Source organism: Equus quagga, chromosome 19 (assembly GCF_021613505.1).
Source record: "Equus quagga isolate Etosha38 chromosome 19, UCLA_HA_Equagga_1.0, whole genome shotgun sequence".
NCBI classification, from domain to species: domain Eukaryota; kingdom Metazoa; phylum Chordata; class Mammalia; order Perissodactyla; family Equidae; genus Equus; species Equus quagga.
Genome location: NC_060285.1, coordinates 44,894,177 through 44,918,451, shown reverse-complemented (window position 1 = coordinate 44,918,451; position 24,275 = coordinate 44,894,177). Strand labels below are relative to the sequence as shown.

The following is a 24,275-nucleotide window of genomic DNA, read 5'->3' as shown; positions in this document are numbered from 1 at the left end:
CTTCTTATGGATGAGCAAAGAAAGTGGTTACTGGAGAGGAACTCTACTCCTGGTGAAGATGCTGTAAAGATTGTTGAAATGACAAGAAAGGATTTCGAATATGACATAAACTTACTTGATAAGGCAGTGGAAGGGTGTGAGAGGATTGACTTCAATTTTGAAAGAAGTTTTGCTGTGGGTAAAATGCGATCACACAGCATCGCATGCTACAGAGAAATCGTTCATGAAAAGAAGAGTCAATTGATGTGGCAAACTTTACTGTTGTTTTATTTTAAGAAATTGCCACAGCCACCCCCACCTTCAGCAAACATCACCCTGATCGGTCAGCACCATCAACATCGAGGCAACACGGGCTACCAGCAAAAAGATTCTGACTCACTGAAGGCTTAGACGATGGTTAGCATTTCTTAGCATTTTAGTATTTTTTAATTAAGGTATTTACGTTTTTTTTCAGACATAAAGCTATTGCACACTTAATAGACTACAGTATAGCGTAAACATAACTTTTATATGCACTGGGGAACCAAAAAATACCTGTGACTCTCTTTATTGCGATATTCACTTTATTGAGGTGGTCTGGAACGGAAGCAGCGATATCTCCAAGGTGTGCCTGCACTATCTGGCCCTTTTAGAAAAAGTATGCCAACCCCTCATATCTAGAAATACGCTTGCATTTTCTACACCGACCTAATTTTTGACAACCTTACAACCTTCCTAAGTTTATTATTTCTTATAGTTTTTTAATCGTTTCCTTAGAGTTTTCTACAATCATTGTAATGTCATCTGGAAAAAAACTACTTTTACTTCTTCCTTTTCCATCTTTGCATTTTATTTGCCTATCTTAATAAAATAATTTTGAAATGTTCTTTAATATTCCATTGTAGGGATATCCATACCATAATTAACTTAAACATATTTATATTATTGGAAATTTAGGATGTTTTCACACTTTCACTTATGAATAATTCTAAAGAATATTTTTGTGCATGCAGTTTTTATTTATTTTATTTGTTGTTTACTAAGATATATTATTGGAAATTTGATTACTGAGTTCATGATTGCAAACAGGTTTAAAATCATTGAAACATTGTCAAGTTGCCTTTAGATGGGCAAATTCTCTCCACAAGAATGTGAGAGTGTTTTCCAGTATGGCTAATTTTAAAACCGATGTTACTAATTTCACTTTTTGTATTATTTTATTCTCTAGAACAAAATGAGTTTAAGAAATAATTATTTTTTAAAACATTAATTGCTCCCTCTTTTCTAATTTTTTAGTTTAGCGAATTATAGTGGTTAAGATCATTGACTCTAGAATTAAATGTGAATATTAGTTCTGCCTCGAACAGAAAATGTAACGTTGAGCACGTTACTAACTTCTACCCTTAGTTTCCCCAATTACAAAATATGGATGAAAGAGTATCTGCATCAGAGTTTTATTTTGAATATCAAATGAGATCACGTAATTAAAACTTTCTGTATAGTCCTAGGCCTGATGGTGCTTAATCAGTATTTTCCATTATTATATGCCGTTTGACAGCAGGTCACAAGATCTCAGTCATGACGTTCAAGAGACGTATGATATCGAGCTGAGGTTTTAGGGCTAGAAAAGCGGTTAATCCAGGATATGCCATTTTTTTCCTTAGTTTCATCTCAGTTTAAAACAAATTATTAGGATTGATTTTATTGGAAATGTATACCAATATCCCCAAGGATAAATGTATACCCAAGTTTTAATTTGAGTGCATTTTGATGAAGTCGTTGACTCTCAGTTTTCATCTTAATTCATCTTTCTCTGTAATATACTCTTTCTTAGTTTTCTTTTGACAAGAAATATCAATGTAATCTAAAAGAATCCTTCCAACATAAGCACGTAATTTTAAATACGAAGGTTGCATGTTAACATTAAAGTTAGTAGGTTTGATAATTAAGTGGATAAAGGAGGTAACAAATACCTCTGGATAAAGGCAGCCTTATGTTGTCGAGAGCAAGGAACATTTTGAAAACAACGTTCATGTACAAAATAAATTCTTCATCAGATAACGCTTGTTAGAAATACATGTATTTTATTTGTTCATTAAGTAATGTTGATGAGGAATCTACTGTAACAATATATTAAACACATGAACTATGAAATTTAATAGAATATCCTCAAATGCCTTAGAATTTAGGGAAAGAATATAATCTCACAATTATCTATTGTAAGATTTTATCTAATGTAATGCATTGGTGTAAAGTACTTAGTGTTTGTCTCATATAAATGTTAGGGAGTTTAAAAGCACATATAGACTGTTTTAAAGCGAGGAGTGAGGACTTCTGAGTGGTGCACTCACAACCTCCTAATGCTTCATGGAAGAGGGGGCGATTGAGAAGGAGGGCGATCTTTGAAAAATATCTGGAAGAAGGAAGCATCATACAAATAACACAGTGACTCCTGCATCCAGAATTACCTGGTACTAGATTCCAAGCATTTTATCCGTGGATGGTATTTCAGGATCATCTTCACAAAGATCCCAAAATAAAGTGACTGCAGCAAATTCATGTAGTAGGGATGGAAAACATGCAGAAACCAGAATGAAGAAGTCAGAATCATAGCATCTTTGTGAAATTTAAATTTGAAAAGAAGGAATTTCTTGCCATTATGAAAGTCTACTCTCAATTTTGGATTAAGAAGCATGCTTAGATCTCAATCTCTGGATACAGAGAGGACGTCCAAATTTCATCTTCACCTGGTTAGAGTAACCTGCCCAATAGAAAGGTCACTTAAAAGCCTTCCCTTTGCTGACCAGTCTCTCTTTTTATGTGACCCAGCTTTGACCTCTATTTATCTGAATAAAATCACTCATGAGATGGCACTCTAGGAAAGTAAAATTCTGTCACTCTGAAGAATCTGATGTGTCTGGGTTGTGCGCTGCTACGTGGAGCCTCCTGAGGACCAGGAGTGCAGGCGCCTCACTGCCCTGAGCCTCGCTGGGCCACACAGCGCTGGAATTCCCTATTTTTGGAGCCACGCTTAGAGTACACGGTGAATGCTTTTCCTTTTTGACTGTTAACAAGTTTTTTGTGGTCCTTTTTATGTTGTATTTATAAGTCAATAGCAATTTGTACTTTGATTAGGAAAAGTAAGAGAGGGTTGTGTGTGTGTGTGCGTTGTGCCTGTGTGTGTGCCTGTGTGTGTGTGAGTGTGTGCCTGTGTGTGTGTGTACCTGTGTGTACTCTAAATATAAGTTATGTGAGACTTTTAAATATATAATCTAAAACAGAAATTATATGTTAAACTTCTTTAAAACTAATAGTGTGCTATTTCTCCTAATCTACATGCCGTAACTGAGGGGGTAAAAGGAGAGAGAAACTGTTGTAATCTATTCTTTTTCATCAAATAAAATAGTCCTAAAAACACCTTTTACCACAGAAAGTTACCAAGTAATACCTATTTAATTATCCAAACAAAATTAGTATACTTAACCAACTCTTTCCCCCACAAATGGATTCCTAGCATGCAGTGAAAAAAAATCTATTCATTACTTTTACTAATTACTAGAGCTTAGCATCAGTGATCATATCTCTATATTTAGTGAGAATCAGCCTTGTCTTTATCTACTTTTGATTTCCACATGTTCTAGCTAAGTTCCTACACTACTTTTTTTATATTAGAAATTCCAAAGAAAACTTTGCCTTGATAAAGTACAAAAAGTAAATAGGACTGCCATATATATTTTTTCTTTTTAATAAATAAAATGCTGATTTCTTTATGTTTGTTTTATATTCTTGGTCCGCAAGCAGGGAATTCAAATGACACCTTCTGACGTTTGATCTTTTGAACACAAACCCCAGTCCCAGCTTGAAGTGCAGCGTCTCCTGTGGAGCACAGCGCTGCACATGAAGTCTGGACGCCCGGGAATTAGTCAGCTGGTTGTCTCTCACACAGCCCATTCTCCATGGTAGGGCGGCGATACAATAGAACTTGCAAATCAAGACAGGGACAAGTGGAAGACACAGTAGCCATTGTGAAGGACTCCTCGGGATGAACTAAGTTTCTTGATTAAATTCTGGTTTTACTTTTTGAGCATATCTTCCTGGTCAGTTTTTCTTTTTCTTTTTTTTTTGAGGAAGATTAGCCCTAGAGCTAACATCTACTGCCAATCCTCCTCTTTTTTTGCTGAGGAAGACTTGCCCTGAGCTAACATCCACGCCCATCTTCCTCTACTTTATACGTGGGACACCTGCCACAGCATGGCTTGCCAAGCAGTGCGTAGGTCTGCACCCGGGATGCGAACCGTGAACTCTGGGCTGCTGAAACAGCGCGTGAGAACTTAATTGCTGCGCCACCAGGCCAGCACCGGTTTTTCTTAATATTCTCTGGATCCGCCCTTTGAGAGACTCTTCCTTTCCATCATCACCCATGGACAAATGTGAGGCGAGGGTTGGGCATACATCTTCCTTGGGCGCCATGCCGCTTTGTCATCCCACTTCCTGCCCATAAAAGGTTGAGTACATAAGGGTTGTTTCAAGTCTTAAACAGTTACACTTTCTTTCAGTTTAAGGTTATAGCATCTTTGGTAGCAGAACTCTCTTAAAAACTTAGTAGGCTTTCTATTTTATCCCAGGAAATTTCATGTGTGAGGACCCACTCCTACTATGATTTTAGAGACTTGGCTCTCAGATTCTCTTTCTTTTTTTATTATTTTTTTCCTTGAGCTTTTTTTTTTTTTAAAGATTGGCACCTGGGCTAACAACTGTTGCCAATCTTCCTTTTTTTTTTTTGCTTTTTCAAAGATTGGCACCTGGGCTAACAACTGTTGCCAATCTCTTTTTTCCTTCTCTGCTTTATCTCCCCAAATCCCCCCTGTACACAGCTGTATATCCTAGCTGCACATCCCTCTAGTTGTGGGATGTGGGATGCCGCCTCATCGTGGCCTGACGAGTGGTGCCATGTCTGCGCCCAGGATCTGAACCCTGGGCCGCCGCAGCAGAGCGCGTGAAATTAACCACTCGGCCGTGGAGCCGGCCCCTCTTTATTTCTTTGGGGATTATGTTGAGTTCATCAGCCTTCAACAGGACAGTCAGACCCTAGGTTCTTCCCTTGAGTTATATTTCTATTTGAAAAATTTCACTATCAAGTAGACCTCCTCAAAGACCCAGGGTGGTTATCTTTAATGAGTGGCCCCTAGATGAACTTGGGGTTGTCTCCATTCCAGCAACACAGAAGGGCACAGGCATGGAGAAGCACATGATAGGCTTTAATACACCAGTCAGGAAAAGGCTTGCATCACTTCTGCCCACTTTTCTTGGGTAGAAATCAATTACGTGGTAAGATCTAATTTTGAGGGATCAGGTAAAAGAAGTCTGGTTGTGTCCTCTGGATAAAAAAAAAAAGGGGGGGATTTAGTCAAGAGCAAGCTGATTATGCCACAGATACGGATTGAACGTGCTACCAGAGTGCATGAGAGCACCACTTTCAACACAGTCTTCTCAGGACCCGTATCAGCAGGACCATTTTTTTGTTTATTTAATCTGCTTTGCTTTTTAAGGCTATTCAGTTGAAGGAAATGGAATATATATATATTTCTACTTCCCTGCTTCCCCGACACCAACTGCTAATAACCAAAAGAAAAGAAAGAAAGAAAAGAAAAGAAAAATAATGAATGATAAATACAATGAATTATGGACCCAAATACAAAAATATTCTGAAAATAGCTGAAAGTATTTACAGATCCTTTGTAGGACACAGAAATCTGTAAACCTGGAACCTACATGCATGACAGGACTGCCTTGTTTTGAATAATGAGCTCTGCAGGCAGGATGGGTTACACAGCTGAATCTTTCTCTACATGGAAAAGCAGGAAACAGCTGCAGGCCTGAAAGAGAAGACATGCAAACTCCCTGTTTTTGCAGGAAGCAGGGGGCAGAAATGGTGGGGTGATGAAGAAATGTGTATGGCAATTGGCTTGGCAACCCTTAATTGAGACAGCTGGAGAGAAACAATTAAATGCTAAATCACCACAACAAGAACCTGCAATATACAAGGTTGAACTCGGAATCACACAGCTCTCCAGCATATTCTGAAATGGGACTATGGAGCAGAAATGTGCCCCAAAACAGATGGAACCACTGATTTGATTAGAATCAAGTCTGATATAACAACCCTAAATGTAAACTACTACTGCTCCAATGTATTCACCATGATTGCTTTTTTAGCCACAATCCATCAGCAGCTATTGCTACTGGGTAGGACTACCCCCTTCAAATATGAATGCATTCAAACGTAAACCAGCCATAGAACTATGGAAAGATACGATAAGAAAAATAGCTAAGAATCATAATAACAACAGAAGAACTGTAACATCAAGCAAAAAATTCAACTATTCTCCTGTATGTGATTTGAAAGAATTAAAACAAATAAATATGGTTTCTTTTGAGGCAAGAGTTTGAAGAAAATATGCAAAAAAATAAAAAAGAGATAAGGCAACAAAAAGAATGAAAGTGGTCAAGCACTACAGGAAAAAAAAACTATATTAGAAGCAGTAATATTCATAGACACAGGGGAAAACATGCTCAAAGACATGGAGTATAAACTTGAGATAGTTGAGATAAATGAATTGGAAAAAACAATGAAAATCATAATGTAAACAAGAGACATCCAGTGTGTTTGTGTGTTGGTGTATGTATGTATGTGTGTGTGCACTTCATATTTATGAAAAAAAAGCAAATGAAAAAACAGTTTGAAGACATAGGATGAGTAAACTTTCTTACAATAAAGATATGAATATGAAGATTGAAAGGGCACCCTATGTTTCAGGAAAAAACTTACGCAGAGGGATTAACATTGAGACATATCTTGATGAATAGCCTAGGCTTTAAAAATTAAACAAAAGAAATTACCCAGAAAGTAGAAAATTCAGACTGGCTCAGATCTCTATAAGCAAACAATGTTCCCGTGGACAGAATACAAGGTCTTCTATGTAGCCCGGTTACTCTTTGACTCCAAAGGAAGGATGGTGAGTCTTGAATCCACGTGCATGTGGAACCAAGGATGAAGAAACAAGGAAGTCAAGCTTACAAATAGAAGGCAAATCTTTAAACCAAGAAAATTTAGAAATAATTCAACAAGTGAAAATACAGAGGGGACCCCAGAGTTAGTAGAAAGTGTCAGCCCGACGATCCCTCACCTTCCTTATCAGAGACTCAGCGGATACAGACTTCACAGTGGGCAAATCCACAGGAAAAAATATCTTTTAAGATATTTTAACCTAACTGAGGTGAAGTCCCTTTTTAAAGAAAAGAGTAGCAAGTATAACTTTTTTAAGAGTATTTTAGTCACACGGAGTGTCCCAGTTTTCTGTCATTTTTCTAAAACTCTATAAACTCTTTGAAAAATTTTGTCACTTTGTCATTTTTCTCCTAAATTTCTACTTTTTAATATTAAATTTATGATTCTTGTGAAAATTATTGTACTAGAATTATACATTAAATAATAATGATAGTGACTTTTATTAAGTTAAGATTTCAGCATTTTCTTCTCATAGAAGTTGTTCTCTTTCTGGAGAGAAATTTCTAATTTTTACAACTTTATATCACTTTCAATTTTGATAATATTGTTGAACTACATGTGGTCATTTCAACCAAATACAAAACATTTTAAACATATGATTCTTGCAAAAAGGAGACATATTTTATTTTTACACTATTTTAAAATAATATAAATAGGTATCCTTATTTTGAATTAACTGGTGCATTTTTTGTTATTCTTTTGTATTTTAATTGATGCTTCAACTTTAAAAACTCATTTCCTGCAAGTGGTAATGAGGGTAAATGAACAGACCCTAAGCGAGGACTTACTACAGGACTGTTATTAAAATTAATGAGTGTCGTTGTTAGAACACAGTAGATCTATATCATTAACGTCCTCTGATTGTTAATCATCATGGCAGACTTAAAACATCACTATCATTACTTCTGCTAAGTTTATCAGTATTAAAGAAAATTTAAAAAAATATTTCTGAGAAGGGGATCCAAGATTAATTAAATATTTGTGTATAAATAGTATATCTTCAGAATTTTGTGACAATGGGAGTTGAAGCTAAAACAGAGAGATGAGAGCTGTGTAGCTGTTAGAGGAAGTTACTTACCACCCAAAACTCTGTCCCTGGAGGTTTTATAAATTGTCTACAAGGTAGTGTCCCAAAGGACAGAAGTTATCTGTAATTATAATATATGGTTGTTAGCTAATTTAAAAAAGATTTCCATGTATTTTAATTCTAAGAATTGGAAGTGTTCTCGAGTAAATTCACAACTCTTTGCAGGTATAAATTCTCAGACAAGTTGATGGCATCATGACTTTACTTTCTCTACTCTCTTAAGACGCCCCCATTTACTATATGCTCTTTGTGGCTCAGCCGTGTGATGAGCTGTGTTCTTTGTTTCTGGAGGTTATCATCTAGCATCCTTCTGAGGGAGAAGGAAGTGTCAGAGTCTACTGATGTGCCTGCTTCCCCAAAGGGGATTCCCAGTGGCACAGCTGTCTTTTCCCGATTCTGATCTTTTCTCTATGCAATGACTTATATAGCTGAAGACCTTTTTCTATCTCATCAGTAACAAAAAGTACTCTTACCTCCACATTTCATCTGTAATGGCATTGAGTAGCTTTTAACTCTCATTTGGCATACAGTATAATATTCTGAGAGGCAGGAAAATATCACTTTAAATCATAAAGAATTAGATTAGATATTTCATTTCTCCGTAAGTAAAGATGAATATTTCACTAAGATTAGAGAAGGAGAAACACAGAGAAGGTGTGTCCTTCCCTCTCCCTTTTCTATCGTTCGCTGTTGCTGCTTGAAATCGTTTCTTTGACGTGCCAATAGCAGCTATGACTGAATTTAAGAGAAACATGGATGATTGTTATCATCACTAAATGAGAAAGACTTTTCCTTTGATGCAATAGAAAATGTGTAAAGACAAACAAACAAAATGTCACATGATGCACAATCTACATAAGACAGATGATGGGATGTTTCTCTAACTGATAGCTGAATAAATAAATCACGGCATTCTCATTGTTTCCACAGTGCTGACCAACATGCTTCAGCCTGGCGTCCCTCTCCTGATTTAAACACATGGTTCAGAATGACTTTGGAGGGTTGCGATACATGGGGATTTATGGGGCACTTGTATGTGGGATTCTCTGTATCCCTACATCACTGTACAGCAACCCTGTTGTTTTTGTGACAGAGCCTGTTTGACTGGCTTTGGATTTATGATGGAAATAATTCAGAACAGAGTAATAATTTTCCCTTGGCAATTACACTGCCATTTGGTACTTTGTCCCTAAGGGGAAAATGAATGTGCTGGGATCTGTCCATGAGTCTAGTAGCTCAGTGTAAGGAACAAATCAAGGTCAGAATGCAAATGCAGATCATGTGGTTGCTGAATTCTAGTTCTGGTTCTGTAGCTTGAAGGCTCTCCACATTTATGCGGCACTTCACAGTTTACAAAATCCTCTTCCATTTCTTGTCTTTTAACCCTCACAATGCCCCTGAGAGGTAAATACCATTTCTTCCATTTTGTAAAGAAAGAAATCGAGATTGGAAAGGTAGTTATTGAGCAAATACTTTTAAGCATATACAATACAAAGGCTTCATCATGCACACTAGGAATACACAGATAAATGAGACTTAACTTAGTCTCTGCTTTAGTTTTTAAACTATTTACTATGAAGAACTTGAAATACATACAAAAAATGTCAGAACCATGCCAGTATCCATTGCTCTATGTCAACAATTATTAACCTGTCAGTCTTATTTCCTCTAAGCTCTTGCACTATTTTGAAGTGAATTCCGGACATCAATCATTTCATTAAAATAATTTTTACTATATATGTATAAAAAAAAGACATTATTAAGCACAATGACCAAAATTCACATTCCCTCAATAATATCAAATATCCAAGAAATGTTCAAATTTCCAAATGTTTCATAAACACCCTGTTTTTAAAATAGTTTTTTGAATTAGGATCCAAGTGATATTGCTGCTTTACGATTGGTTGATATGTCTTTTTGATCTCTCCTAAGCTATTGCTTTCCCCCTTCACTTTTTAAAAAAATTTCTTTCCAAATTATTTGGTGAAGAATGAAGTTGTTTGTCCAACATTGTTTCTGGTTTTGCGATAGTGTCCCCTCTGCACTCTTACATGTTCCTCTGTACTTTCTATCACCTGTAAATCGAAGATCAAATCTAGAGGTTCGAGCCATTATGGTTTAAATTTTTAGCAAGTTTACTTCAGAGTTGACGCTATCTGAACACGTAAAATAAATAGCTGTCTGTCTTTGTATGATATTTGCACCTATTGCTGTTCAATGCCTAAATCTGTTAATTCATTAGAAGTTGCAAGATGTCAATTCATCCATTCCTTTTCTGTTTATAAAAGGAATAGATCTTTAAAGAGAAGCTTGCTCTCATTTGCTGTTTGGTGATCCAGTGATACAGTTTTTAAGGAAAGGCAGGATACATGCTTGATTGTTTCCCCGTATTCTTCAGTTTCAAAAATAATGAGCCGGTTCTCAAGCATGCTTCATAGAGACCGATTATTTTGTTTTGTTTCTTTTTAGTTAAGTGTCATCTTGACCGATGGATTTAAGCATGTTTGATAAACTTATACCCATTGCAGTTTTCGTTCCCGTTGATACTCAGAATGTTATGACTTTGGCTGGGCACTGCTTCCCGTGGGCTGCAGAGCCCAGATTAAACGGGGGCTGTTGCTCTGCTCGTTAGAGTCCCTCGATCATTTTTGGTGGCTCTTCTAAAACTCTTCCAACTGACTCATCATTCTCTTTTGCATGGCTAGATTACACTCTCTACAGTGTTTTTTTCTCAAAAATTCAACCACTTTTTGACTGCATCTTCCTTATTAATTATGAACTTTTGTATCAGTGTAAAATCCAGACCTTAGCTGTATATTTAGAAAATTACGCAGAGAATTATCCTGGGTGCAAGTAGGTAGCCATGCCTCTGTGGATAAAGTGGGGGTGGGATTGGCTTTCTTTGAGGTTTCTGGGTGAGATTTTTAGTTGAGGTGGACTGTCCAGGCCCAGGAGGCTGCCTGAGACTTATGTCCAGGAAGTGATTTCCCCAAGCCCTGTGTGCTGTCACTCGAGTCCCTCATCCTTCCCCTCTTAGTCTGAGTAAAGAACTCTCCCTAGCCTTAATTCTTCCCTTTCCTATAACACCTTGAGATGGGAAATATCTTCTGTTGTTTGAAGCATTTCCTCTTATTTAAATAAAAGGTCATAATTTTATACTGTTACCTCTCTCTCTTTTTTTAAACCACATCCTAGTACTCTACCTGTTGTTTTTACCTGTGTCGACAGTAATTCGGAAAGCAAAGTGGTGTTGTAATGCGTGCACTTCATGGTAGGCATATTGCTGCTAACTGGAGGCAGTCTCTCCAGGCCAGAGTCTGCCTGAGGGTGTTCCTTGACTTGTGGACTTTAGGGGCGGTACTGAAGGAACCCAAAGGAATGGGGGAAGGTGCTGAAGAAAGTGGTTTTGTTAGAAGTGGCCCCAAATGACCAGTCTAAAAGCTGTGTCTACACTGAGTCCGCTAAGCCCCCCATTTCAAAGACAACCATGGACCAAACCACTCTCCTTCCGCATGATGTGTTCTATAGCATTATGTTTCCCTCATAAGGCCTCTGTTGATTACTCCCACTTGATATGCCCCAGATTCCTCTCCTCAGTGTTTTCTTTTCCTAGAAGATGAGAGAGGAAGTACAAAATTACTTGCCAGGCTCTTTTGGAATAGTGGTGAGAATGTCACAGGCTTGGTGCAGGAAGACTGGGCTCAAATACCAGTGCCACCTGTATTTTCAGTATGACCCTGGAGAGGTTAGGTGAGTTTTTGAGCCTCAGTTTTGATCTGTAAAATGGGGATAGAAATTGCTCACCTCACAAGACTGTTGCAAGGATCTAACGATGTGATGTATGTCCGTCCGGTGCTGGCACCCAGGGAGCGCTGAGTCAGCATCTGGCCGCCACAGTGAGTGTTTGCCTCTTTCCTTTGTCTGAGATCAGTCGTTCACTGACAAAGCCTGAAAATATGAACTCAGATTTGCCAAGAGCAAAATGTGTTATAACTTTTAGCATGATAATTCTAATCTTGTTATTCTATCCAAGGAAAATCATTCAGAACACATAAAAGCCTTGTACACAAAGATATTCATAGCTCTGTTACTTGTGATGTGAAAAATGTATGTACCCAAAATAGCGACAGTAAACTCCACTTATCTTCCCAAAAGAATATTGCTAGAACTAATGCAAAGATATTTATGAGGAATTCCTAATTCTGTAACATGGAAAATTATCTAATAAGTTAAACATACAAACTTTTATGTACAGTATAATAAAATCTATATAAAAAGCAAAACTTCTGACATAAATATTAAAGAGGAGATATACTCAGTTATTTGTAAGTGGTTTGGTTTGAGTGATGTTTTTATCTTTTCTAGTTTCCTATTATTCACACATTTCTCTAAAAAGCAGCCAAATAGGAAGTTAAAAGCTTCACAGATTTATGGACTTCTAGGCTAATGATTTGATATCCTGATGTCAGTAAACTCAAACTCTGCAAAATCCTGCTGGAATGTTTTTATTCTTTTTACTCTTACGTGCTCTGGAGAGCACAGGAAGATTTCACTGCCCGGTAAGCAGAACCCCGTATCAAATTTCAGCATTGCATTTTCCGTGGAAATCATAAGCTATGTGGATAATTTTCCTGGTGGTCTCTCAGGCTATTTTGTGTATTTAAATTCTGGAATAACTCTGCTAAATAACCCAAAGTGGAATATACTGCTTCTTGTATATAAAGTATATATTCTTTTAAAGTGTTTTCATTGCTTAAATGATTTCTCAGTGACCTTCCCCAGATCATCTGATGCTGTTTGTCAGCAATTGATCAACAATAAATAATGCATAGATAAGCTTTTGGAATTATTTTTTTTTAAGATTGGAACCTGAGCTAACAACTGTTGCCAATCTTATTTTTTTTTACTTCTGCATTATCTCCCCAAATCCCCCCAGTATATAGTTGTGTGTTCTAGTTGTGGGTCCTTCTAGTTGTAGTACGTGGGACGCCGCCTCAACGTGGCCTGATGAGCGGTGCCATGTCCATGCCCAGGATCCGAACCGGCGAAACCCTGGGCCACTGTAGCAGAGCACGGGAACTTAACCACTCGGCCACGGGGCCAGCCCTGGAATATTTTTTTTCTGGTGCCTGTATGAAAAACTGTTTCTAAAACAGATCTAATGCATAGCCTATCTCAAACATTATGCTGTCTGCTTTCCTGCCATCAGCTTCTCTCACCAGGGATGCATTTTTCTCATAAGCGTGGTCCACATAGTGAGAGAGAGGGCCAACTAGGAAGGCATGTTGCACTCCATGCTTGTCTTGGAAGACCACGCGCACATTTGAGTTTGCTCTCCACAGCAGGCAGAGCCAACCTAGTAGAGGATTATTCACCTCAAGCCCAGCTCAGAAACTTGCAGTGGCTTCATCACCATAGAAAACACTCTCAGCGCTTATTATTTAAGGTCCTTCATGATCTAGCGCCAGAAACCCCTGCAACTTCATACCCTGCTCTTCATCCCCAGCTTACTCCACTCCAGCCACGAAGGGCTTTTGTTATTCTTCCAACGTCCTACATTTGTTCCTGCCTCAGGACCTTTGAACTCGCTATTTCCTCAGTCAGTCAGAATTCCCCTCCCCGCAGATTTACTCAGCCTGTTCTCCCACTTCCTGCAGGTATCATCAGAGAGTCCTTCTCTGAGGACCCTCACTAAACTGCCCCCCTAATTCTCCTGTCCCTGACATTGCTTCCTTTGCCTTCATAGCATCTGGGGTTACATTATGTATTCATTTGTGTTTTAGGTTTAGTGTGAGGAGTGCTATGATAATGACCTGTAGACAGACATTAAAGGGAGGGAGAAAGAAAGCATTTAACCTTAATTCAAAGTGGTGTTTTGGGAGGCAGCCTCATGTGGTGGAACCAGTGGGAGCTTTCTTGTCAGTCCTGGCTTTGACCTCCAGCTCTGTCAGTTAGTAACCGAGTGAGCTGGGCAAGGTGCTGATTTACTGTAAACTTTAGCTTCTTTATCTAAACAAATGGGCATAATAGTACTGATCTTGCAGTTTTTAAGGATAGCAACTGAAACAAACTTGGACCATCCTTCCGTAACACCATAGCTGGTATACAGTAAATTTCTCAATCTACGATAGCTTAATTTAATTAAGTTGGTAGTTTTTAAAAAGAAAAAAATTAACTTTGGCCATACAGCTAAGGACTTTTTCCTTTTTTGGGCAAATGGCTAATATCTATTAACTCTTCCAATTAATGGCCAAACATTGACTCTGCTTCTTAACATCACTGAGTGCCCAGAGGACCCTCTTTGTTAAGATGATGGCTGATTTCTTGGGAGATTATGTTTGGAAATAAAGAAATGAGTGGGTGTGGAGAGGAAAGGCTGGTTGTGTTGGTGGTAGTGGGACTTATATGAGTTGCAAAAAATCATTTCTAGTTGTTTTATTTTTAATTATCAGGTGTTTACTGGAGAAGGGCCTTCAGAGGTCGTGTCGTTCACCTGGTCAATTTACTGACTAGGAGAAAGAGCTTTCCAACCCCTCCATCGATTTATTGAATTGCATGGTATAAAATAACACTATTGCTTCTAGGAGAGTAGGCAAGTGATTTGCTAACCACAGAAAACAGAACAGAGATGTTTATATAATGCCTCTGCTTTCTCACTGGCTACAGAGCTATTTTATTTTGGTATAGACTAGCCTATTCAAAGCTATTGGCTAGATAGCAATGATCCTCTTATCATTTCTCATGTGTCCCATTAAGGAGCAAGATGAGCAAAAACACTATAAATATCATCCTAATAGAATTTTCCCATCCTGCTGGATCTTTTAACTTTAAAAATGCGTTATTTAAAATATTATGGTTTTAAGTTTTAATATACTTGTGAAGTGCTCCTATTTTTAAGAACTATGACATTATTGCTGTAATTTAATTTAGTTTAAGGAATATTTATTGAGTACCTATTTTGTACTAGATTCCACATTAGGCCATGGGGATAAAAAGATGGATAAAGCCTCCTTCAGTTCCTTGAAGATCTAAGTCCACTGAGTGGAAAGGATAATATGATACATTTATGATTAATAGCATGATAACTATTGTGAATAGAGGTGTTGTCTAGGTGTTATGTGAGCCCAGAAAAGAGGTGCCTAAGTCAGTTTTGGGAGAAGGCTTCCTGGAAGAGAAGGAGCAGGAGGAGGAGGGGCTGGCACTCCTCATTGTGAGACTTTTCACCCTCCTCCTTGTGTGGAGCTACAAATAAGTAACTCGCGGTGCACTTCTGCAGACAGCCACTCGCCAGTGCCTGAGTCATAGCTTCACTTTCTCTGGGAACTGTCCAAATGGACCATTGGTGGACAGAGACGCCTCCCCCATGGATTCCCTTTTTATTCTGCTTCAAGGAGTAGTGGAGTTTCCAGTTTCTGTCATAAGATCTTCCCTCAAAGAGCACCTGAGGTCTTTTGATAAGGGATAACAAAGAATAATAGATACAATAGTAAACTTTTTAATTAAGCATTTCAGCAATTGCTTTAAAAGTCTGTGCGCTCAAGGACGGTGTTGCGCCTTCTGCATCTATTGTGAATACGTAGTAGGCTATTTATTATTTTAAGTGAATATTTAATTAATGAAAATCGTAGTATGATGCTCTGAAGAGTCTGAGGATTGTGCTTTTTATTTTTTCCTAAGTTTCAAGCACTCAGAAACCATTACTTTTAAAGAAAACTCACAGTAAAATAGGTTATTTGTGTACAAGCTATCCATCTTAGTAGATTCAAGAGTTAACCTTCACAGGGATTCAGAACAGGTTTTCAAAAGTGGTTTTGGATCTTAGGTGAAAACAGAGCCAGCTAAGATCAGCACATTTCAACATCAGCTAATATAGTCTTGTTTTAATGTTCTTCTTATTAAAAAAATTCTCTTGTATGCCTAAAGACGTATTTTACTGCAAACTCCAGTAAATTGGAGGAGGAGGAGGAGGGCAGGGTATGTGTGTGTTTGGGGGGAGGTGGGAGGAACTGTATAGCTGCATACGGGCAATCTTTATCTATTTCTTTAACTTTCCTCATTTGTCCCTCTTCCTCATTGTCTTTTCTTTGATTCCAAAATCATTTTTTATGCCAACCCCCACCTCAATAGTAGAGAAGATATCATCTATAACTTCTTCCTAAAATATTAATAAAAGACTTAGTTATACATGAAATATTCTTTAAATTTGTTAGTTTCCCTCCCATTTTGTTAGCAACATTTCCCTGTGATGATACAAATTTAGGGAAACTATTTCTGCATCAGGACCGTAAGTGTGCTCCCTACTGGGCTGATGACTCTGAGCTAATGTTGTGTTCCCTTCACTGGATTCCACATACTTGCCCTGTATTGATTGCGTTATCAGTGGTAGTAATCACAGATATCGTTACCCGCCAGTTACACAAACACGTGTCTAAACTAGGTAATTATTCACCAACATTATCTCTTATAACTCTTAATTTTGTAAAGAAGCTGATCATCCTCTTGTCCAATTGAGAATAGCTACATATTTTGATCTAGTAGACTAAATGCAAGAATATTGAATTATGTAGTACATGATTACCTATGTTTGTAACAATGCAAAATGAGGGCAATTTGAGTGCAATCTGTCTCTTATTCTTTTTGAGAACTGCATCAGAGACGGTTAACTGCTTTAGAAAATAGACCCAAACATGTCTGTGGATTAAACACAGTAGAAATGTGTTTACTGCTCACATGCTAGAACTGGGTGTGAGAACTGGTACTTGGGCATGCAGTCATCTGGAAACCCGGGTGGGTTTCTGACGTATTCAATATAAGAGTTCCAGTGTCACCCTGAAAGATTCAATTCAGGGAAAAAGAGCGTGGCGGAGCACATGGGAGATGTCTGTGGGCTAGCTCTGGTAGTGAGGACATTCATATCCTATTGGCTAGATCTTAGTCACATGACCACACCTAACAACCAAGGAAGTGGGAATTCCAGTGTATCCTAGGAATTAGAGAAGAGCATGAATTTTGGTGAGCAGTTAGCAAATTTTGCCATATGGACTCAAAACAGAACTTGCTGCATTTCTCTAATGAATTCTTTATTTGCCTTGTCATTATTTGGAACTTCTCTCAGGCTTGCTGTGCTTTTATTTTCTTTGCAGTCTGTCAAATGTCTTATAGAGCCTAGATCCAAGCCTTGCCTTTTAGACTTGGACGTGTTAAAACAATGGAGAACGGGGACTATAAAATTACAAAGTATTTTTCCAAAATTTTAAACAAATAAATTATGCCCATATTATTGTAATAATTTTTCAGTAGGTTAAAATGTGGATAAATAGTTTAGAATAAAAAGTTTTGGGAGCTAAAAAGCTATCTCCCAGTTCAACCCTCTAATCCCACAGCTAAAGAACATGAGGCTTAGGAAGATGAAGTTGTCTAACTGTCCAGCGTGTTAGTGGTTCCAGGCCCGTTCTCGTTTCCGACTCTATCTCAAGTCCTAGTCTTTTTTCATAAGATCGTTTGTCATTTTCTTTATCTGTGGTCACATCGGCACAAAGCATAAGCCATTGAGTAGTGTACACCCATTTGTAGAAGATGAAGTAAAACACAATAAATTGTAGCTGACATAAGGCTAGTATGTTTAAATCTGTGAGAAAATAGACCCAAACACCTTTCCAGGTTTTCCAAAATTAGCTACTTACTAAAGGTTTTTTATTTAATGCATTATTTTTATTATTTATTCAACAAAAGAATAATGGTTTCTAGATAAATTTTCTTCACTTCTAAAACTCTAAAATGGCATGTGCATTATGCAATTGTAGAGGAGGCAAATTTTTGATCCCCATGCTAATTAATATTTAAAATTAAATTTCAGGGGAAAAAAATTATAAAATCTGAAATATTGGAAGTTATGTCTATTTTAAGGAAAAAAAGCAAATCATCCTTTTTATAAAAAAATATTGCTTTTTCAGTAGATAACAAACCCTTAAAAACACAATTTAACACTATTATTGAGATGCTACACTAGCACAAAAGATACAGCTTCTTATTGAATTGTTATTGTGATTGCCTGAATTCACGCCAGTTCTGCAAGGATGTATGAGTGGAAACTGTACAAGAAAAGTGGCAGAAATGTGGATGTAGTCTAAATCATACAAACTTTAAGAAACTTTGAAATTATGGGGAAATGTGGGGTTATTTGCACCATTCTCATTTATGTCAGACGTTAGCTGTGGTTGATCTTATGCCATGAGAGAAGCAAATTCATTAGAGTGACACACATTCTTTTTTTAATTCAAAGAAACCTGAAGCACAATCTTCAGAATTGGTTTTTATTATGAATATTATAAACACAGCTCCAAATTAATATTCATCTGTGGAGTAATTTTTGCTTATCGCACTGAGTAAGGACTGAATAATCTGGCAAACGTATTTTAAGTGAAGATGAGAAAAGGCTTTGCTCCCTCCTGCCTGCTTTCCAAGAAGCACAAACAGGAAGTCCACCTGGCTTCGTGAGGGTACAAAGGAGCGGTGGTGTGAGGTGTAGACAAAGGAGATGACCAGGCTTCCATTGCTTTCATATTTACATGTTCCCTGTGTTAAAAGCCTGAATTCAGTTGACCACTATGTAAAAAAAATCCAGCAAAATACATAGTGGCGTTGTGTCTTTGCATCAGGAATATCAGGCTAAGACTGTCTTTTAAGCACTGTGGATTGTCATCTATATTGCTTTGATTTGCAAGGATTTTGTGTGCAATCTACCGGAGAGTAGAGCTACACACTTCTTTTGGCTCCTTTTTTGTCTATACCCTCTTTTAAATATTGGCAAAATGTATTCAGATAATTTTAAAAAACTGCAGTTTCATATTTTCCAAAGAATCTGACACTGATCACCAAGGTGACATGGCATGTATTTTGAAGGGAAAATAAATGGGAAGAGTCTATTCTAAAATTTTTGTAATTTGGACTGTATTAAATTTAACTTTGACTTTCATAAGTCTTATGGAAAGCAATTTTTTTCTTAAAACAAGCAGGTTTGAAAAATGCTTATATTATAATGTAACATAGATACAGTCAAAATTGTAAGTTGCCACATTCATCCTTTTGAAAACAATTTGTGTTAAATATCATTACACAGAGCTACATGAAAAGGAAAGAGAATGCATTGAGAAACCGAAATTTGATTTCAGTAATGAATTATTTTCACTTATTTGTGACCTCTGAGGAGTTTCTGTGAAGGAAAATACCTAGTGTTGATTTTATTCAAATTCCACAATTCTTTCCTTTTTAAAAATACATATGCTGATATTTTTGTGCTCAAGTAAATTTTAACTCTCCAGCTCTGTATATATTAGGGGCATTGGCATCCTAAGTAGGACTATATTTAAAAAGTGAGTAATTGTATTGTAAACAGTGAGTATGGCTTCTTTATATGTGATGACCTTTCTGCCTTTTTATTTGCATAAGTAAGATGTGCATTTTTGCGTCATCATGTATCTTTTCTGCATGTAATTAACATTAACTTTTCTGACTGTGCAGAGCTGGTTATTTGCCTCAGAATATTCCCTTGGAGGTTATCAGATACCTGTCTGAAGAGAAGGATTTTCTTCCTTGGCATGCTGCCAGCCGAGCTCTTTATCCTCTAGACAAATTGCTGGACCGCATGGAGAAATACAATGTCTTCAACGTAAAAAGATATATTTTCTTCTTTCTTATTTTCAGAAGATAAACTATTTTCTCATTATCTGCTGTGTTTGACTGATCCTGAGTTATTTTAGTTCCTTCTAATTTGTGTTATCATTTTTGTCCTGATTTTCTGTGCAACACTGATGACAATTACTTGAAGAAGAAATTTAATACAAGCCAGTTTTTGTTGTGGCCTAAAAGTGTCAACTGAGCTTAAATGTCTCAGAATTTAAGAACAAATATACACAGCAAATCCTTAAAGTTCAAACTTACTTTCCAAGAGTTAAAGAGCTCTGTGTTCACAAAGGACTTAACCTGGGTAGAGTGATCCAGAGATCTTAACAAAATGTAGACAGTTTCAGTAAAGATTCTTGGTCATTATTTTTATACAAAAGAGCATAATGAATTCAATTCACTTCTTTAATTAACAAGGATAAGATCAACATTGAGAAAAAAGCTCTTTCATAATTGGGTCCAAGGGGATACAGGAGAGCAGACAACAGATAATCCAAGTAGATGTGAAGACATGACAGACATTCCAGAATGGTGCCTGATCAGGTTTCCTGCGTATGAAGCCTGCAAACCCGAACTGCGCTGCTGACACGACCTAATCTCAAGTAACGATCCTTTTGAAGATGATCAGGATTAGTCCTGCTAATGAGCTTTTGATTGCGAAATTTCCTATCACTGGTGAGGTTTTGCGTATGAGAACCTGTCTGTGCCTTCCACCACCTTTGAGCACTACTTATTTTTCTTGAGTTGTTTTAAGTTATTTCAGTTGCCCTCTTTCTTATAAAATCGTTCTATTTCTTGTGACATCCTGGCCCTGCTAACTAATCTACGTGTTTGGAATGGCTTGAGGTTAGATTGCCATGGCTGGAAACCTTTTTATGAGAGCCATCAGCATTGCCTGCCGGCCATCAGAGTTGCTTCTTTTCGTCTAAACCAATGTGAAGGCACCTCTGTTTTTGAAAATGAGAATAATCCTGGCTTGGCAGTTCATGTTAGTTTTGTCTAAGCCTTACAACGGACATGCAGAGAAATGTGTTGTCACAGTTAGGGTATAGTTTTTGTCTGCTCGGGGAAGACTTATCACACTTCTCTTTTCTCCTTAACACAGAGACACATGATATTAAACTTCTGTAAAAGTAACATACGTTTTTGTATATATTTGTACCGTAGAAGAGTGTATCATATCAGACACCTCAATTTCAGTGAAAGTTAAGTGCTTTTACTGTAATTTCCATGCTTTCATTCTTTTGACAAAATTTGAGGACCACATTAAAGTGAGGAGTGCGTATCTTACGTTGCTACTGATATTCAAGTATGTTGTCATCTGAATGCTTGTTGACTCTGGAATACCATTCTACTGAACAGTGTTCTGTGTATGTCAGGTTCAACAATGCTGGGCTACTGCCTGGGCCTATATAACACTTTCGCATTAAATATGCTCTGTGAACATAAACCGCACGAATATTAGATGCTCAATTTCATAAACTATATCTACACATTTGTATATATGTATGCAGGCTGTCTATCAATATTCCTCAGTTTTCTTGTTTTGCTACAAAAGTTTTCATCTGAAATATTTAATAGTTAGCAAATTACTTAATTGTTCAACAGGAAGTAAGGAGTAGACTTCCATCATTGCAATTGTATTTTATCCTTACTTTCTATATTTGAAATACTAAGTTGAATAAAATTATAATAGAGTATTACCATGCCCACAATTTTACTGATGTTTTAAAGACGTGCATTTAGAATATATTTTAATTTTACTACGTAATTTTAAGTGTCAACATGGTAAGGTTGAAAACTGACGTTATCTTTATTTCCCCTACCTCCCTTTAGGAATACATTTTAAAGCAAGTTGCAACAACGTACATCAAGCTTGGATGGCCAAAAAATAATTTTAATGGATCTCTTGTTCAAGCATCCTACCAACATGAGTACTGTTCTATTTCCTTACTGGCTTTTTCCCTCAGAGCTGTACACTGACTGACCATCAGCACCATTGTGATATTAGCTGCATGAGATGGGCTGTCTGTCGCTCTGCATCTTTCATTTCCCTCCCTTGGGAAGACTGCTGCTGGGTGGCACCATTCCCACCCCCTGGTACTGGGAGCAAACACATTTCATGGCCATGTTTTAATTTAAGATCTGCCTTTGTTGGTAATGTTGAGCTCTGAAGCCACGCCCCTCATGTAGTACTGTTTCCAGAGAAGACATTTAGTATGCTTAACTTTTCTCTGCCTAATTGTCTCTTACTCAGCAATGTAGAATTTCTGTATCTGAAAACTATTTTGTGCTAATTGTTTACTTGTCTACTGTAGTGTAATATAATGAGTTACCCTTTCTCCCCAGACAGTAACAGGGCTTTTTAATCTTTTTCCTTGCGGTGGTCTCTAGAGAACTACGCAGAGAAGTTATAATGCTGGCATGCAGTTTTGGCAACAAGCACTGCCACCAGCAGGCATCAACACTTATTTCGGACTGGATTTCCAGCAACAGGAACAGGTAAGCTGAACCAAATCCTGTATTTCTGATATGATTTAATGCTTTCAGGTTCTCAGTGGATGCATTCCATTTATCAACTGAAGAAAAATAAGACAGGAAAAAACACCGAAAACTTTGTTTCTGGTTCACAGCTTAAAAGGCAACACTGTGAAAGCCACAATACACTGATCTTTGTAGGGTTTTATTAAGTGTTAGACTAACTTTCTTCATCTAGGCCCTTATTCTTTATACATAAGGTGCCAACTTATTTTGAATTCTGATGGCTTTGCTATCCCATGAGAACAAAATAATTAATTTAGGCCAGACTCTAAGGTTCTTTACAAAAGGTTGTGGTATTTATTCATAAAACAACTATGAGCATATGATATAAATAAAGAGGTGTAACAAATGTTAATATTAAAAACTGAAAACAAGAAGGTTATGATTGGTGACCCTTGACAGAGACCGTAAACTTGTCTTATCTTGGAATTTCACACTGCAGTATTTTAATACATAATGTGAGGTTAAATTATTTAATAGAATTCATTTTGATAAAAATATTATACTAAATGTCACTTGTTAATGTTAATGTTCATGAAAAGAATATTAAACATAAAAAATTCAAAGATCAGTCATCTTCTTACTACAGTTTTTTAACCTTCCTGGGCGTCTTCATTTTCCAGGGGCCTTTATGATCCGTTTCTTTCTGCACTCTGGGCAGTCGACGGTCGCTCCTGCAGGCTCTGGCGCTGTGCTGAGGGCCTAGCACGAGTGTGAGGAGCTGGGCGGTTCGTTCCGATGGTTTACTTCACATGCACAGGGGGCTGGTCCCTTTCACTATACGACTTAGTAATTTGTCATATCTCAACTTCTCTAGCATTTTCCTGTTTGGTCTTATACATAGCTAAGAAGGAAAATATTTTATCACTATCATCCCTCAATTGATCCATCATATACTTGAAGACAGTGAGTAGATGTGTCATCAGTCTTCTCTAGAACTAAAGCATCCTCATTATTTAAACTTTTACTAATAATTATACTTTCAGCTAAGCTGTCTGAAAACTATTATATTAAACTTAAAAATTTTATAAATTTTTTTCCTATTTTTCACACCTCTTTCAATTCTACCACATATAATTAGGCTATGAAAACATAAACATTTTCCAAAATCAGTACTTTCAAATTTTATTGAGATACGTAATCATATGAACATATGACAAAAAAGTGAAATGTATTATTTAAAGACTGTGGTCTCTACTTCCCTCCCTTTTGTTTTTTGATTATTTGTTTGTTTGATTTTGCTACAGACACATGCCTTTTCTCAGAGTTGGTTGTTGCTTTTAAACCCTTTAATGAATTTTCCCATCTAGCATATATTCTTATCATTTTGTTAAAATTGGACTCACACCATTGCATTGCCGTAATTTCTCCAGTGAGTATTCAACCCAAATATCACTTCCTGCATTTAAAAACATAGCTACTGAGGGGCTTCCCAGTGGTGTAGTGGTTGAATTCGCTCACTCCAGTCTTTGCGTGTTTGGATCCTGGGCGCAGACCTACATTGCTCATCAGCCATGCTGTGGCAGCATCCCACATACAAAATCGAGGAAGATTGGCACAGATGCTAGCTCAGGGATGATTTTCCTCAAGCAAAAAGAGGAAGATTGGAAAAAGATGTTAGCTCAGAGCCAATCTTCCTCACCAAAAAAATTATATATATATAGCTATGGGGAAAATGCTATTTTTGAAATAATTCATTTATTTAACAAAATTTTATTGAGCAATTCTCAATACCAGTTGGTAGCCAGAAAGCAAAGAGAAGAGAGGGAGCTCAAAATTCATAGAAGATACAGCTCTGTAAATAGTTGTGCTTTGAAGCAAGAACTGAACACGAGACAAGACGTGAACCCAAGGAAGGAGGGATTCCTGCCTTGGAGGATAAACAGGACTCTGTTGGGTGGGCAAGGCTGACGGGAG

General features: G+C 37.2%; 1 protein-coding gene across 3 annotated transcripts in view; it reads left to right on the top strand.

Moving 5' to 3' along the window:
- Positions 1-24,275, top strand: part of TRHDE (thyrotropin releasing hormone degrading enzyme) — a 358,131-nt gene that overhangs the window by 303,858 nt on the left and 29,998 nt on the right. For all 3 annotated transcript variants that reach the window (XM_046646029.1, XM_046646028.1, XM_046646030.1), the window contains 3 exons: positions 19,656-19,803; positions 21,654-21,751; positions 22,212-22,319. In XM_046646029.1, coding sequence (XP_046501985.1) covers positions 19,656-19,803; positions 21,654-21,751; positions 22,212-22,319 — 354 coding nt within the window. The remainder of the gene's footprint in view (positions 1-19,655; positions 19,804-21,653; positions 21,752-22,211; positions 22,320-24,275) is intronic.